This window comes from Fistularia commersonii, chromosome 1, assembly GCF_037954325.1.
Source record: "Fistularia commersonii isolate RoL2024-O1a breed Wild chromosome 1, RoL_Fcom_v1.0, whole genome shotgun sequence".
Lineage (NCBI taxonomy): Eukaryota > Metazoa > Chordata > Actinopteri > Syngnathiformes > Fistulariidae > Fistularia > Fistularia commersonii.
Genome location: NC_141284.1, coordinates 17,383,740 through 17,397,787, shown reverse-complemented (window position 1 = coordinate 17,397,787; position 14,048 = coordinate 17,383,740). Strand labels below are relative to the sequence as shown.

Sequence of the window (14,048 nt, the reverse complement as noted above, 5' to 3'; positions counted from 1 at the left end):
GCAATACCATTTTGGGCCAATTTTTAGTTGTTTTCTTTCAGATTTTATTCTCAGACTTTTATTGTTATTATTTAATTTAAGCTCTTGGATTATCCTCTTACATATTAATCAATCAATACTTAAAGAGATTTCTGTCTTGCTGAATGTCTGAATTTTGAATAAATTCCTAAATATCTATTGGTATTTTATTGACCCTTTAAGGCCTTTTCATACCATTTTCGTTCAATTTGTTTATTATGAATATTTGGGTAATGTCACAAATAATTTCATTATTTAAAAGAAAATGTTGAGAAAACTTAAAAATGAAGTAACAATGAAAATTATTTGTATTGCGTTACAAATGCGCACTGTTGATTCTCTTTCTCTGTGTGTGTGTGTGTGTGTGGTGTGTGTGTTTTAAGATCCTGAGTTAATGTGACAGACAAGTTTTAAAAACAGTGAAATATTCCTTTAAAGCCTCGCCGTGTCGTGGGAGACGGTAGATGGAAGTGTTTTTATTTTCTTTGTTGTGTTTCAGGAATTCCATTCATAGTTGTTCTCTCTCTGATGGCTTGTCAGGCCGTGTGTGTGCATGTGTGCGTGTGTATGTGTGTGATTTTCGTAGGGTAGTTTTCTTTTAAAATGTGTTTGTGCTTTACCTAGTGTTTTTTCCCTTTCCTGTATGTGTGTGTGCGTGTGTGTGTGTGTGTGTGTGTGTTTGTCACCGCCAAAACGCCGTGGGCCTGACAGAGCTGTCAAACTGTCTGCGATGGCGACCGGAGAATTCCAAACAATTTCACCGCTAATGTTGAGAAACATGTTGGCGATTCCCGCCGAGGCCGGGGGAACCTCCGCATATATAAATAATAAACACACACACACACACACACACCCACACACACACACACACATTCACACACACACACACACCTTTAACAAAACGGCTGACAGTAATGTGTGTGTTTGAGCAATCGGCCGCTGCTCCTGCAGCATAAATATTTGATGTGATCCCGTGTCGAGGAGGAGGAGGAGAGAAGGTGGTGCTGGAGAGACGGGGAGGGAGGCGGATGAAGATGAGGTGGGGATGAAGATGATGAGAGAAAGAGAAAGACAAGGCAGGAAAAGAGGAACGAGTGGGCAAGACAAGAGTTAGAAGGGGAGAGTTAAAGCTCAAAGAACAAGAGGTGATTATCTGAAACTATCTATCTATAAGTAGATAGATATCTGAATGTTCTGATCGGACACTGAATTGAAATTGGATGATTTAGCTCCGACTTAAGCGAAACACTGTGTTCCACCTCTTAGTTTGGTCAGTGCACTTGAGTGTGCTTTAAGTTTTCTGTTTACCGTTCCAGACAGAGGGTTATGGTTCACCCAATGGTGGACAATGTTCTGGCCTTCTGGTTCTTGTCTGACTGATTTTGAGTTCTTAAGGTTCCTGTCGGACACTGTACTCACCTTAATGGGGCGGCTCGGTGCAGGAGGTAGAACCAAACATGGTTCGATTCGCGGCTCCTCCTGTCGAAGTGTTGTTGAACAAGACACTGAACCCTTAACTCCTCCCCTGGACAACAGCCTGCTCATGGGAGAACGAATTTCCCCACGGGGATTAATAAAGGACAAATTATTATTATTGAGGTTCCAGCCTTATTATGTTTCCAGTCAAGTATTGTGCTCCACCCTGAGGTTGTTAAGATGAATCGTAAGGATTTCTCCACCTTAAGGATGCAGTCAGTCATTTAGCTCGACATCAAGATTCCTTTCGACACTGTTTTGTCTAAAGGGGATATTTGTACATATTACTCTGCCTTAAATTTCTAGACAGATGATTGGTTCCACCTTAAGCTTCCATGCACACAATTGAGGTTCACCTTAAGGTGGACATTTTTTTGACCCCAACCTGAATGTCTCACGATTTGTTCCACCTTTTCTTGAAGGTTTTCTTCATACACTAGCCTTAAAGTTTGTTTGCCCTCAAGTTGTGTTGAGACAATTAAGGTGAAATTGAGGCGGTCACTCAGCTCCACCTAGAGATTGAGGCCCGAGACCAGCTGTGCTTTAGCATTAGTCGGTTTTGCTTAAGCTGCGTCTTATGTGGCTGCTAGACATTTTCGTTGAATTAGAATGCAAAACAACTGAGGGAATTAATCCCTCTGTCCGCTTCAGTCTGCAGGAGATGGAGGCTGATTACCAGGAGCTCTGGGATTGGCTGATGGACATGGACACCATGGTAACGGACAGTCACCAGCTGATGATGTCTGAGGAGCAGAGACACCAACTCTTCAAGGTAGGTTGACTTCCGGTCACACCTTGAGACACTGTGGTAAATGTCCTTATTGTGTGTGCGCCCACAAATCATCAGTTGCTTGTTTGTTAGTTCATGAATAACTGACACAACGTCTGTCCACCTGAACAACTTCACAAGTATCCCTTCGACATCCAGTCTTTGTTTTTGTATGCTTGTGTGTGTGGGGTTATCTTATGTGTACGTGTGTGTGTGTACGTGTGTGCGTGAGCGTGTGCTTAATGACTTTGCTACAATTCACTACAACCAAATGAGTCAGACAGATGAACAGCATGTGTTGCAATTACATATCCAAGTCATCTGTGCTTCTCAAGCGCGCACGCACACACACACACACACGCACACACACACACACACACATGCATATACACAGAGAGATCTTTTATCATTGTTTATCAGTCAAAACAAACAGGATAATCAACGCGGTGTGAGACGATTGTGTTTGTTCTCGGTGTAGATACCAACATATATCAATCAGTCAACTTGTGAACCTAATTTAACTTCATATAAGCGGCGCCACCTGCTGCTACAATTCATTAGCATAGCAGCATTTAGCTTTCCCTTCATGTTGCCGCTTCACAGCGTCTTCGACCAGCCGCTACAAAGAACCATATTCACCCAACAATATGTAGGTTCAGATTGTCGTACATTTTGCTTGTTAATGTTCCCCAGACCTTTATGTGGCTTTACGTGTCTCCTTGGTCTGTGAGAATATCCTCAGTAATTTTACAGGTAATTAACATGGAATTGGACCAGTGCGAGAAAAAACTGCAGCGATACTGTAATTTATTAAGCAAAATAAAAACAACTTCCTTTTAAAGTTGAAGATTTCACTTTCACTTAGACACTGACTCACTCACCTTTTCATTCACTTGCACTCTTATTCCTTTTTAAATGTTTTCTCTCGCTCTCTCTCTTACCCCTCATCACACCCGCCCACACACACACACACACACACACACACACACACACACAAACACAACACAGATTAAACTGGTTATGTCACTGGCTCACTGTGAACCCACACAACACTATGAGTGTGTTGTTTTGCACTCGTCGCACAAAGTTTTCCTTTCTTGTCGGGCCTGAGTGTGTCTGTGTATTTGCTTGTGTGTGTGTGTGTGTGTGTGTGTGTGCGCACGCAGACATGATTTATTTAGCGGCCGGTGAGACTCACCTGCCTGCGAATTATTGATAAGTGTAAAGATGAACCTAATTTCTCCATAGGAGTCGCATTCTAATATTCATCTCCATATGAATATTCATGGCAGCAATGATGCCCAGCATGAATTTTTGATGAATCTGGAATCGCCGAGCATTCTTCTTTTTCTCCTCCTCCTCCCTCTTCTTCTCCTCTCTCTTCTCCGTCCTCGTCTTCTTCTTCCCTTTTCTTTTTTTTTTTGATGTGTCAACTGTGCTGTTAAAATATTGATGCGGAGCTCGACAGTGTCTCCCCATCTCGTCCAAGGTCGCCTCTGCCTCTTCCTCGCTGCTCCGACCCGCAGACACGCCTTGAAACACATAAATTACTGTTCTTTATTTTCTACTGATTTACTTTTGTTTTTTTCATCAAACTGCTGCTGAGGCTCGAAGGGCCCCCCAAAAAATATAGTGGATAATATCAGTTAAAACTGAGACTGGATGGGTTTTGTTTACAGAAAAAATGTCTCCTTCTGTCACAAGTGTGTTTATGTGTGAAAGAGAGGGAGAGAGACTTGGCCAAAATTGTTCAAAATAATTCCACTGAGATTTCGATATTTACAGTACATGTTATATATTTAATAGCATATAATGTTTTTTTTTAAATGTATATATTAAAAGTATATGTCTTCACAAATGTAATACCAGATAGAAAATTATATAAATTTCAATAATTTAAATGCTTTGTTTTTCCACGTTTCCACCTTAAATTACCATAATTGACCTGAAACATTTGTGTCAATCAGATTAAGACGAGAGATGATTGTCACCTGCAGGCCACCAAAGGTCAACCTCAGTTACAGTCATTTGCTTCTCATATAAGGAAAAATGTTTTTTTTTTTTTTTTTTTTTTTTTTTTTTTTTTACAAAGATTTGTTTCTACTTGTATTTACCAGCCTGGCCTCACTGTGTGTGTGCATGTGTGTGTTTTTCTTCTTTCCCTCCATGTGACCGTAAAAGAACCTCACTGTGCTTCCCCCAAAATGCTGGGGGGACCCGACCCCGTAACCATAGTAACACCCAAGTCCAACAAAAGTTGTTCTTTCTTGTTTGTGTGTGTGTGTGTGTGTGTGTGTGTGTGTGTGTATGTGTGTGTGTGTGTGTGTGTGTCCGTGTCCGGAAAGGGAAAGCTGGGCTGACAGTTGTTTCTGTTTGGCAGGACGAGGCTCTACTGTTTATTGTGATGCTGGAAGGAGGCACTTATCAACCTTGGGGAGGGGGGGGGGGGGGGTTGTGTATTTTGATACATTGATGTGTGTTTGTGTGTGTGTATGTTGCAAGCCACGCACCTGTTCACATCAGTGCATTTGGTGGCTTTTCTTTTACATTGTTTTGTAAATGTTTGCACTGTGTTTATGGGAGATTAATGAACATCAAAGTTAGGATAGAAAACTCTCCATGGCAACACAATGTCAAAGGAATACATGACCACAACTCCCAAACACTGCTTCCCGTGCTGGAACCCAAAGGGTTTCACACAGCCCGCCACGAGAGTTCTCTAAGTCCTAAGACGGGTGATGGGTCTGTGCCAGGAATTCATGCTGAGGTTTCCCCTTGGTTAATTTTCGATTCAACCACTTTTTTTTCCTGCCTTTTTTTCCTTTTTGGTCTCGAAGTAAAACATTGAAAGAAATGATCATCAAAATTAAACAGATATTGCTGTGAATTGAAAAACATAAGGTAAAATTTTTAAAAATCCACTTAATTCTAAGAATGACCTAGAAAGTAAAAATATATATTTTTTCTTACAATTGAGTCAAAAAATTATCCCAAAAATGTGGAAAAAAACCCATAGATTGAATTGAGCCAAAAAAAAATTCAAATTACCTAGATGTTTTGTAAAAAATTAATGAAAACAATTAGCTATTAGTTGGCTTACTAAAATTGAGGCACCCCTTATTAAGCAAGAATTACAAGCAGACAATCGCCTCAAAATCATCATCACTATGACAAAAATAAGTCAAGATATGAGATTGGACAAAGATTAGAAATATTGTCCAGAAATTCACCTGAAAATTAACAAGATCATCTATTTCCTTTTTTAATATCAGAAAGAAATAAAACGGGAATGCAAAGTATTCCAGAACTCTGAACTACAAAAAAAAAAACCTCAATAGTTCCATCGGTCTCCAGACACTGACTTTAAATCTGTCGTATTCCAGAAGAACAACCTGGAGGACAAAATAAAAGACAATCACCACCACTTCCTCTCCTGTTTTTATCATGTTTTTCTACTTCGGTTTTTTCTCTCTTATTTCTGTTTCTCTGAGCTCAATTCACCAGGAGTCTTTTTACTCCTTGTTACTTTTGGACTTGGTTTGTTTTTATCCAAATGAACTTTCTCTCTGGAAGCTTCTTTTTGAAATTCCCCTCACACCCTGAAAATTTACCCTGATTTTATTTTGATATTTAACCAGTAATGTTCCATCAGACCACCGTGTTCTTTGACCATTACACATTTTATAAGTTTTACTAAAAAGTCCGGACTGATTTTCTGGGTCATTACTGGGTATGTTTTCTGGTGTAATTTTTAAATGAAATATGTGGAAAATTGATTTTCACTTAATTTTCATCAAATTTTGGTGGATGGATCATTTCTTAATCAATCTTGAGTGATATCTTGCCGATTTTCTTGTGAAAATTTTCAGAAATACCTCGTTAGTAAAGTCCATTTACTTTTATTCGACTTTTTTTTACTTAGTTGCCAGTACTACTTTGGATTTTTTTGTAATCACCCACTGAACTCAAGCCATTATGTGTGTCTCAAAAATAAGGTTTTGTTTTGTTTTGTTTTGGAAAAAAAATACAAACTTATCTTATTGATTCATAAAGTAGTTGAGTTTTTATTTGGTGCTAAAACTACAAAGATGGCTGTCCTGTAAGGGATTAGAGTTATTAAATGAAGGTGATATTTTACTTTTAAATTCAATTATTAGTCAAGTATCTCAATCATTTGCACCTTTCCCTATCTAACCCCAACGTCGTCTGTTCCCAAACGAGGATGAAGGAGGGTGGGGTGATGAAGGCAACACAAAGTTTCAGTTGAGGGATTTAAACCGCGAAGCATCTCAAACCTCGGCTGGATACGGTTTGAAAAACATTTCATCAAGTCGTCACAGATGTGTTTTCTTGACGTTCCCTGTGGCGACCTCCAGTCCAGCTAATTACAGTGTGTGTGTAAGTATGTGTGTGTGTGTGTATATGTGTGCGCGCACAAACCTGTGCACATCAGTGTATTCAAGTGCCTGCGCATGTGTGTGCGTTTGTGTGTCTGTGTGTGTGTGTGTGCATATGTGTGTGTGTCTGTGTGTTTGCATCCCTGCCGCTAAATTCTCATTTCAAATAGCCCATGGTGCTGCGATGGTAGACGCACACATTGATGTGCCCATACAAAGTGGCATACGCACACACACACACACACACACACACACACACACACACACACACACACACACACACACACACATACACACACACACCTGCTCATTAACTGGCTTCCAAAACCAATCAGTGCGACAGAGCGGCTCTGTCTGAGGCCGGACACACTCGTCTGTTCTGCTATCCTTCAGAGGACGACTGGTCATGTCATGGAACCTCACACCCATTTCACATTATGTGTGTGTGTGTGTGTGTGTGTGTGTGTGTGTGTGTGTGTGTGTGTGTGTGTGTGTGAGGGGCAACACGTAGCATGGAAGCTACAAGGAAGCTAGATGGATAGTCAGCAGGGTATTGTTAGAGACATGCAAAAAAATTGAATAAAAATGAGTACTATCAGCAGTAAAATGAAGCGTTATCATCAAGAAATCTGGAAAAGTTAGTAAAAAGTTTAGCCACATTAACTTAAATTTTGAGTTATACAGATTAATTTTCTTTTGCTGACTTGCCATTTTCTTTTTTTAAAAATATTTCCACAAGGAAATTAATTTTGTTCTGGAAAAGATAGGTGAGAAAGTTTCTACATTGACCTGGTTTGTTTTTTTTTCCACATTTTTGAGTTGATTAATGTATGAATTTGAGATCTGCAAGAAAAGCAAAAAAAAAAAGGAAGTGACTTTAAACTGTTAAAAAAATACTTTTTTTTCATTCTTTCTTTTTCTTGAAATTTATGAAAATTGATCATTTGGAAAAAAAAAAATATATATATATATACATATATATATATATATATATATATATATATATATATGTCTTACTACTCAGTTGTTTCAGTTTTGCAGCTGCTGTGTTTTTGTTGTGTACCCATTGTGGAACCTCAGATTGTGTGTTGTGCCTCTATTCTATATTTGTAAATGTCTGTCCTTGTCTGTGTGTCTGTTGTGAAATAGCATTGTGTGTTTTGTGCATCTGTTGTGTTATATAGCCCATTTGTGGAGCAGCGGACTGTGCTTTGTTGTGCAGCTGCAGTGTGTTTTCTGTACATCTGATATGGAGCTGCGCAATGTGTGTCGTGTGTCTGCTGCACTGCAGGGTGTATTTTGTGTGTCTTAAGTTTGTTGAGGAGCTGGATTGTGTGTGTTGTGTGTCTGCAAATTCAGTGTGTGTCAGTTGTTTAGCAGCAGTGTAGGTGTGGTGTGTCTGCTTTGCACCAGAGGAGTGCTAGGTCTGTCTGTTGCTCAGCTGTGGAGTGTGTGTGTTCTGTCGGTTGTGGAGCTGCGGTTGTGTCATGTGTTGGTTTTGCAACTACACAATGTGTGTTTTGGAACTGCAAAGTTTGTGTCATGTGTCTATTGTGCACCTGCAGTGTGTGTTGTGTGTTTGACCCTGACTGATCGATACAGCAGATAAAGGAACACGGATTCATTGAAAGTTTGATAAAAACCTTGTCGACTCTGTTTCCTTTAGAAAATCAAAAGCCTCTGACTTTTCCTGTAAATGTCAGTATTAAAGCTGTTTCACGTCAACCATGAATTTTCTTTTTACTTTATTTTCCTTTCTGCTCACTTTATTTTGTAAATCAGATTTTCCTGTTGCCTGCTATGTTCCAACATCTTCTCAGACTCTTCAAAGGCTCCGTTCTTGTTGATACTTCTGGATAAAACGTAAGCCCAAATGTTGGTTTAATAAACACATCCTTCGTATTAAAAAGTAAGTTGGAGGGTGACGGATACCCAGTGTAATAAAAAAATCTCAGATGTATGATGGACGTGGCGTGTTTTTTCTGCTAGTTGCACAGAGTAGAACAACACAGTAATACACCACAACAGATTCTCAGTCTTTGAATGGTGATTGGTACTTATTGGTGATCCCCAGTGCCCTATTCTGGGTCCGCCCTTGTTTACCATATACTACCGAATAAGCCCTGATAAGAAGACCCATCCCCTTTTCACTGAAGTCTCACCTCATTGGCCTCAATGGCAGATTTCATCATGCTTGGAGCAATTGTGTGTGTTGATAGGTGTGGCCTCACTGAACGACTGGAGTTTGCCCCCAAAAGCTAGTTTTGGACTCTTGCATCACGCTCAATGACGGCTGCCTGTAGTAACGTCAGCGTCTCGTAGTGTTCTTGATAACATTTTTCCTTGATGGTCTGTCCACTTGGTTGAAGCCACCCTTTCATGTTGGAGAACATTGGTCAATCCGGATTTTCTTGTCAGCTTGAGTTGTTTGACGAACTTTTGTGACTTCAGCTCAGGGCGAACTGTCAACTCCAAGAGGCCGGTTTGATTGATAGACTGTGGTCTTTTTACTGGTATCTGTCACTTCCTGTTGTTGCAGATGTACTGTGCACTGACAGTCTAGACCCTGGACTCTTATCGTCATCCTTGTCTTCTTGAGACACAATGAATGAATGAAATGAATGTCTAAAGAAACAGTGTTAGGTCTGACCTCAAGGATTAGTCTGGACTGAACAGGGCATTACTGTGATTCTTTTGCAAAAACAAGGTTTTTGGGGGATGTGGAATTATGAAAAAAAAAAAACAACAAAAAAAAAACCAGATGGTCATTCAGGTTGTGGTCACTGAATGTTTACATGAACATCCCCACACATTAATGATATCACTTTAGATCGATTGCTGTAAGGAAAAATAACGACCACGTAGGTGATGATGAAGATAGTGACGTAGTGTAAAGTTCTTCATAGCCATGTGCTACTTTAGCAAATCTGATACAGTCACTTATGTGACAAAAATATGGTTCCTGAATTTTCAGGTTTGGAAACAACTCTCTGGACTACACCTTTGCAGTTTATGTCAAAAAACAAATTCACAGATGAAAATTACTGTCATGAGACTCAAACTGATCCACAATACCGTCGTATAATGAGGGTATTTTCACACTTGCTATCTGAATCTCCACATCAGATGTGAGTGCCAAGTTGCACAGCTGTGCCTGGGTAAGAGAACCTATGTAAATAAAAGTTAAATAAAAAAGTAAATAACAATGGAGGATAAAAAGAAGATGAATAAATGATCTGAAGTAGGCAAGGACACCTGAGTCATCTCATCCGACTGAGAAATCAGATGTAAAATTGAAAAAAAAAAAAGTTTTTGTCTTCTGCTGTTGTTTTGTGGACAACATTTTGATGTTGCAGACCAATCAAGGCGGAGTGCTGAGAGACACACCCATGTAGGTGATGATGATCAGAGGGTGGGAAATATCAAAATACATGGATTGAATGTAAAACAGGAAACTAAAGAAAGCTCTTTGTTTTGGCCTTTCAAAACAATCAAAACAGTGAAACATTGACATAAAAAACGTTGACTTTTATGACCTCATGTTCGCCCTATCACTGCTTGGGTTCTCTGTGTGTGTTCTCTTAATGTTCTCCTGCCGGGGTTCTTTGTCTTCCTCCCACGGTGCAGAAACAGTAAGTTCAGGCAAGACTCTAAATTGTCCATAGGTGGGAATGACTGAACGGTTAGATGTCTATATGTGAGCTCTGTGATTCACAGGTTTTTCCATGTTAAGTCCGACCTCTTGACTCAATGAGGACTCAGATTGGCTGAACCCCCAGCCACCCTATTAACAAGATAGGATATACAGTTCATAAATAAATTTAATCAGTGAAACAAAGGTACGTTATGTTAATTGCTGGCAAAGGAACATGTAATGTGGTGCGAGAGACAATGACTCAAAATTAAAAAACAATCCGACTTTTCTTATTAAGAATATATTAGATATATCTAGACGCTGCTGAATGAGCTGTAATATACATTCGAACATATAACCGTCAGCGAGAAACAAGAGGAGGAAATGATACTCATCATCATAACTATCATAAGCATAATAAAAGAAATACACAACAGGAAAAATCTGAGTGGAGTAACAGGAGACGAGCAATGCTGGAAAATTAAAACATCAAGGGAAATTTAAAAAAAGAGGGGGACAGAAATATTTTCTTTTCGCCTGCGCAAGAAAAAAAGATCCAGTGACCTGCAGTGGTTTTAGCCTTTAAAACACACCTCTGCTGACAGCAAGAGAGAAGGAGAGAGAGAACAGAAATGGAGGGAGGTGGAAGAGAGAGAGAGAATCTTTAATTAGAGACAGATGACTCCTCCACGCCTCAGAAGGCTGGAATTACACTGCAGGCTATGAGGCGACGCTAATTTCACATGTAATTGTTGCTGCAATCCTCCCTTCCTCCCTCTATCCAAGGGAGAGAAAGACTGAGAGACACAGAGAAGAAGTAGAAGAAGAAGGGGGGTGGGCGAGATGAGGACGAATAAACGACTGAAAATAGACAGAGAGAGAGAAAAAGTAATTTGTTTCCTCGACGGTCTGCATCCTGATGCACTTCCTGTGAAACTGTGGTGGGAGGAAGGATGGAGAGGAGCGGAAAAGTGGAGAGGGTGAGGATGAAATGATGATGCAAGTAGGAAAGTGAAGGGAAACAGCGGAAGAGTGAAGGGAGAGAAGGAAAGAAGGAGAGAAACGAGGAGGAAAACAAGGTGGGAAATAAGAGATCAGTGAATGAAGGAAGGAAGTGGAGGGGCAGGAGAGAAATTGAGGGAAGGAGGAAGGAGAGAGGAGAGTGGAGAAAAATAGAGGAATGATGGAAGAAATACCTTAGAAAAGCTAAACAGATGCACCTGAAAAGTGTTTAGACTGAAAAAGAACCTGTAAAGGCTATACTGTGGAAGGAATGGATGAAAGACGGTAGGACTGAGGAAGAAGTGGAGATGAGAAGGAGTTAGGATACAGTGGAGAAGAGAAAGCATTTGGAGGAAGTATTGCAGGGAAGAAGTAAGGAAGGAGTAAAGGCTCCTCTAATCCTCAATTTAGCAACATGTGACCTTTGACCCCACAGAGACGTGGAGAGAAAGCAGGAAGTGAAGACGAACATCTCCGCCCATTAAAACAACTCTTTGAAATGGCAGGTATCTCCTGAACCGACAGGAGACGCCTACTCCTGTTGGAGAGCCTTTCTGGGGGGAGGCTCCCTCCCCCAAGAGACTGTGTGTGTGTGTGTGTGTGTGTGTGTGTGTGTGTGTGTGTGTGTGTGTGTGTGTGTGTGTGTGTAGCTTCCGGGTCAGGCATCCTGATGTGGCATTTTGTCGTTTGTCGCAGCTCGTTACCAGACGAGCCTCTGAAATCCTCAGGGACCGCCACGCTCGTCTTCCTGCGTTTCAGGACTTCAATCAGGTTTCACATCTTGAAAGGTGTGTTTGTGTCCTTGTTGTTGTCTGCTTGCGTGCAAGCATGTGTGTGTATGTATGATCATGTGTGCATACACACGCCCATGCTCATTTCCTGGCGTGCCAAACTATAGTCTCTCTCTGGTTTGTAAATGAAAAGCAAAACTGACTGACTTACAAACAGACCAATTAACTAATTGCGTCCTGATATCTTCAAATCACAAACTAACTCACCAACTTACTACATTCTAACATAACCAATGGACTGGCCAGTCAATGGCCACTTAACAGGTATCTTAACTATCTAACTGGAGATTTTACTAACCAGCTAACCGAGCAAGCATTGTCATTCACTCATGCTTTTGCTGATTTGTCAGAAGTTGTCACTTTTCATTTTGCTTGAAGGGAAAAAAAAATTCTGTTGAAAACCTTTGTGGGTTGTTCTCCTCAGCCAGTGTGTGTGTCTCTGTGTGTGTGTGTGTGTGTGTCTATGCGCGTGCTTCAATATGAGTGTGTGTAGGTGTGTGTCAACAGAAGTGCGCCTCGTCCTAAAGTGCACACACCCATACACATGCTTTTTCTCTGAGTGTTTTTTTTAATGTGTGCCGTCAAATCTCGATGTGTTCACTTTCCCACTTACTGGTGTGTGTGTGCGTGTGTGTGTGTGTGTGTGTGTGTGTGTGTGTGTGTGTGTGTGTGTGTGTGTGTGTGTGTGTGTGGATTATGTGTCCTGTGGGAGGCTGTTTCCTGTGCGTTTGTTCTGTCAGTCTTGATAAAGTCAGGGATATATCTGCTTTAGAACAAAGAGACACGACTCAGCAGCATCTCGCCAACTTTCCCTCCTTCTTCTTCTTCCTCTTCTTCTTCCTCTTCTTCATCTCTCTCTTTCTTACTCTCTCCCTCCCTCCCTCCTTTCCACCCTCAACCCCCCACCTTCTCTCTGGAGACCCACGGCTTCCCAGGAACACCGTCTGACTGAAACCAGACGCTAACACACTGAAATGAGCAGGAATCTTGTTGAGAAATATATTTAATAAAAGTAGTTTGACAAAAAAGCCCAATGTCAGGCCAAGGTTGGCTGTAAACATGTTTGTCAAAAAACTTCTGCACACACACACACTTCACCCCCTATAAAATAAATACAAGCGCTTGACAAAACGATCTGCAGTAACACATTTTTTGCCTTTTTTTTGGAGTCATCGCAATTACAGTGCAAATTTTACAAGAGTAAAGATCCTAAAATTATGTTGAAATTGGTGCATAATATCAAGAGGTGAAGTAAAATCAAAGCAAAATTAAATTAGGGCAGGAATTAGTCCTACCATTCAATTGAAACCCTTGTTCTAAAGGACAAAAAAAAAACATCAAGTCCTCCAATTCATTAAAGAATTAACAAACCAAAGTCACTACATGATGGAGGATTGATGCAGTAACATTACAACTCTAATCAGGTTCATGGGCCTTCTGATTAATCCACCAGTGGCATAACATCCTGTGTTTGTCGGCGTGTAGTATTTAATTGGACGATATTCCATTGGCGATTGGTCCCTGGATGCCAGCAATGGGTTTACCATCACTGTTTATCATTTTTTTGGTTGAACAAGCTGTGCGGAAGCTTCTCACATCCACGCTTCTTCCTCCCCCTTTCAGCTGCAAAGGAATGTAAACTGGGGGCCCCCTAGTGATGGCGGTGTTTGAGGGGATTTTAAAATGGGGGACAATATGGACGACCCAATCAGCAGTCGCCAAAGCTGGCGTCTGGCCAGTTGGCGCGGAGTTCAGAATTCATCCGCACAAAGATATAAACCCCACCTTCCCAATATACTTGGTTGTGCAACTAAACAAACACACAACGCACAATAAGGGAAACCCAGCATTAGCCATATAAATAACTGGCGAGCTAACTGACTAATAACTAACTAATAACTAATAAGCTGACTTTAACTAGCAGGGTAACTAACTATATCCCTAACTAATAAAACTGCAAT

General features: G+C 40.6%; 1 protein-coding gene across 2 annotated transcripts in view; it reads left to right on the top strand.

Moving 5' to 3' along the window:
* The window catches only part of akap6 (A kinase (PRKA) anchor protein 6), a 154,968-nt gene that overhangs the window by 89,242 nt on the left and 51,678 nt on the right, over positions 1 to 14,048 (top strand). For both annotated transcript variants that reach the window (XM_086151937.1, XM_086151928.1), the window contains exon 15: positions 2,146 to 2,266. In XM_086151937.1, coding sequence (XP_086008063.1) covers positions 2,146 to 2,266 — 121 coding nt within the window. The remainder of the gene's footprint in view (positions 1 to 2,145; positions 2,267 to 14,048) is intronic.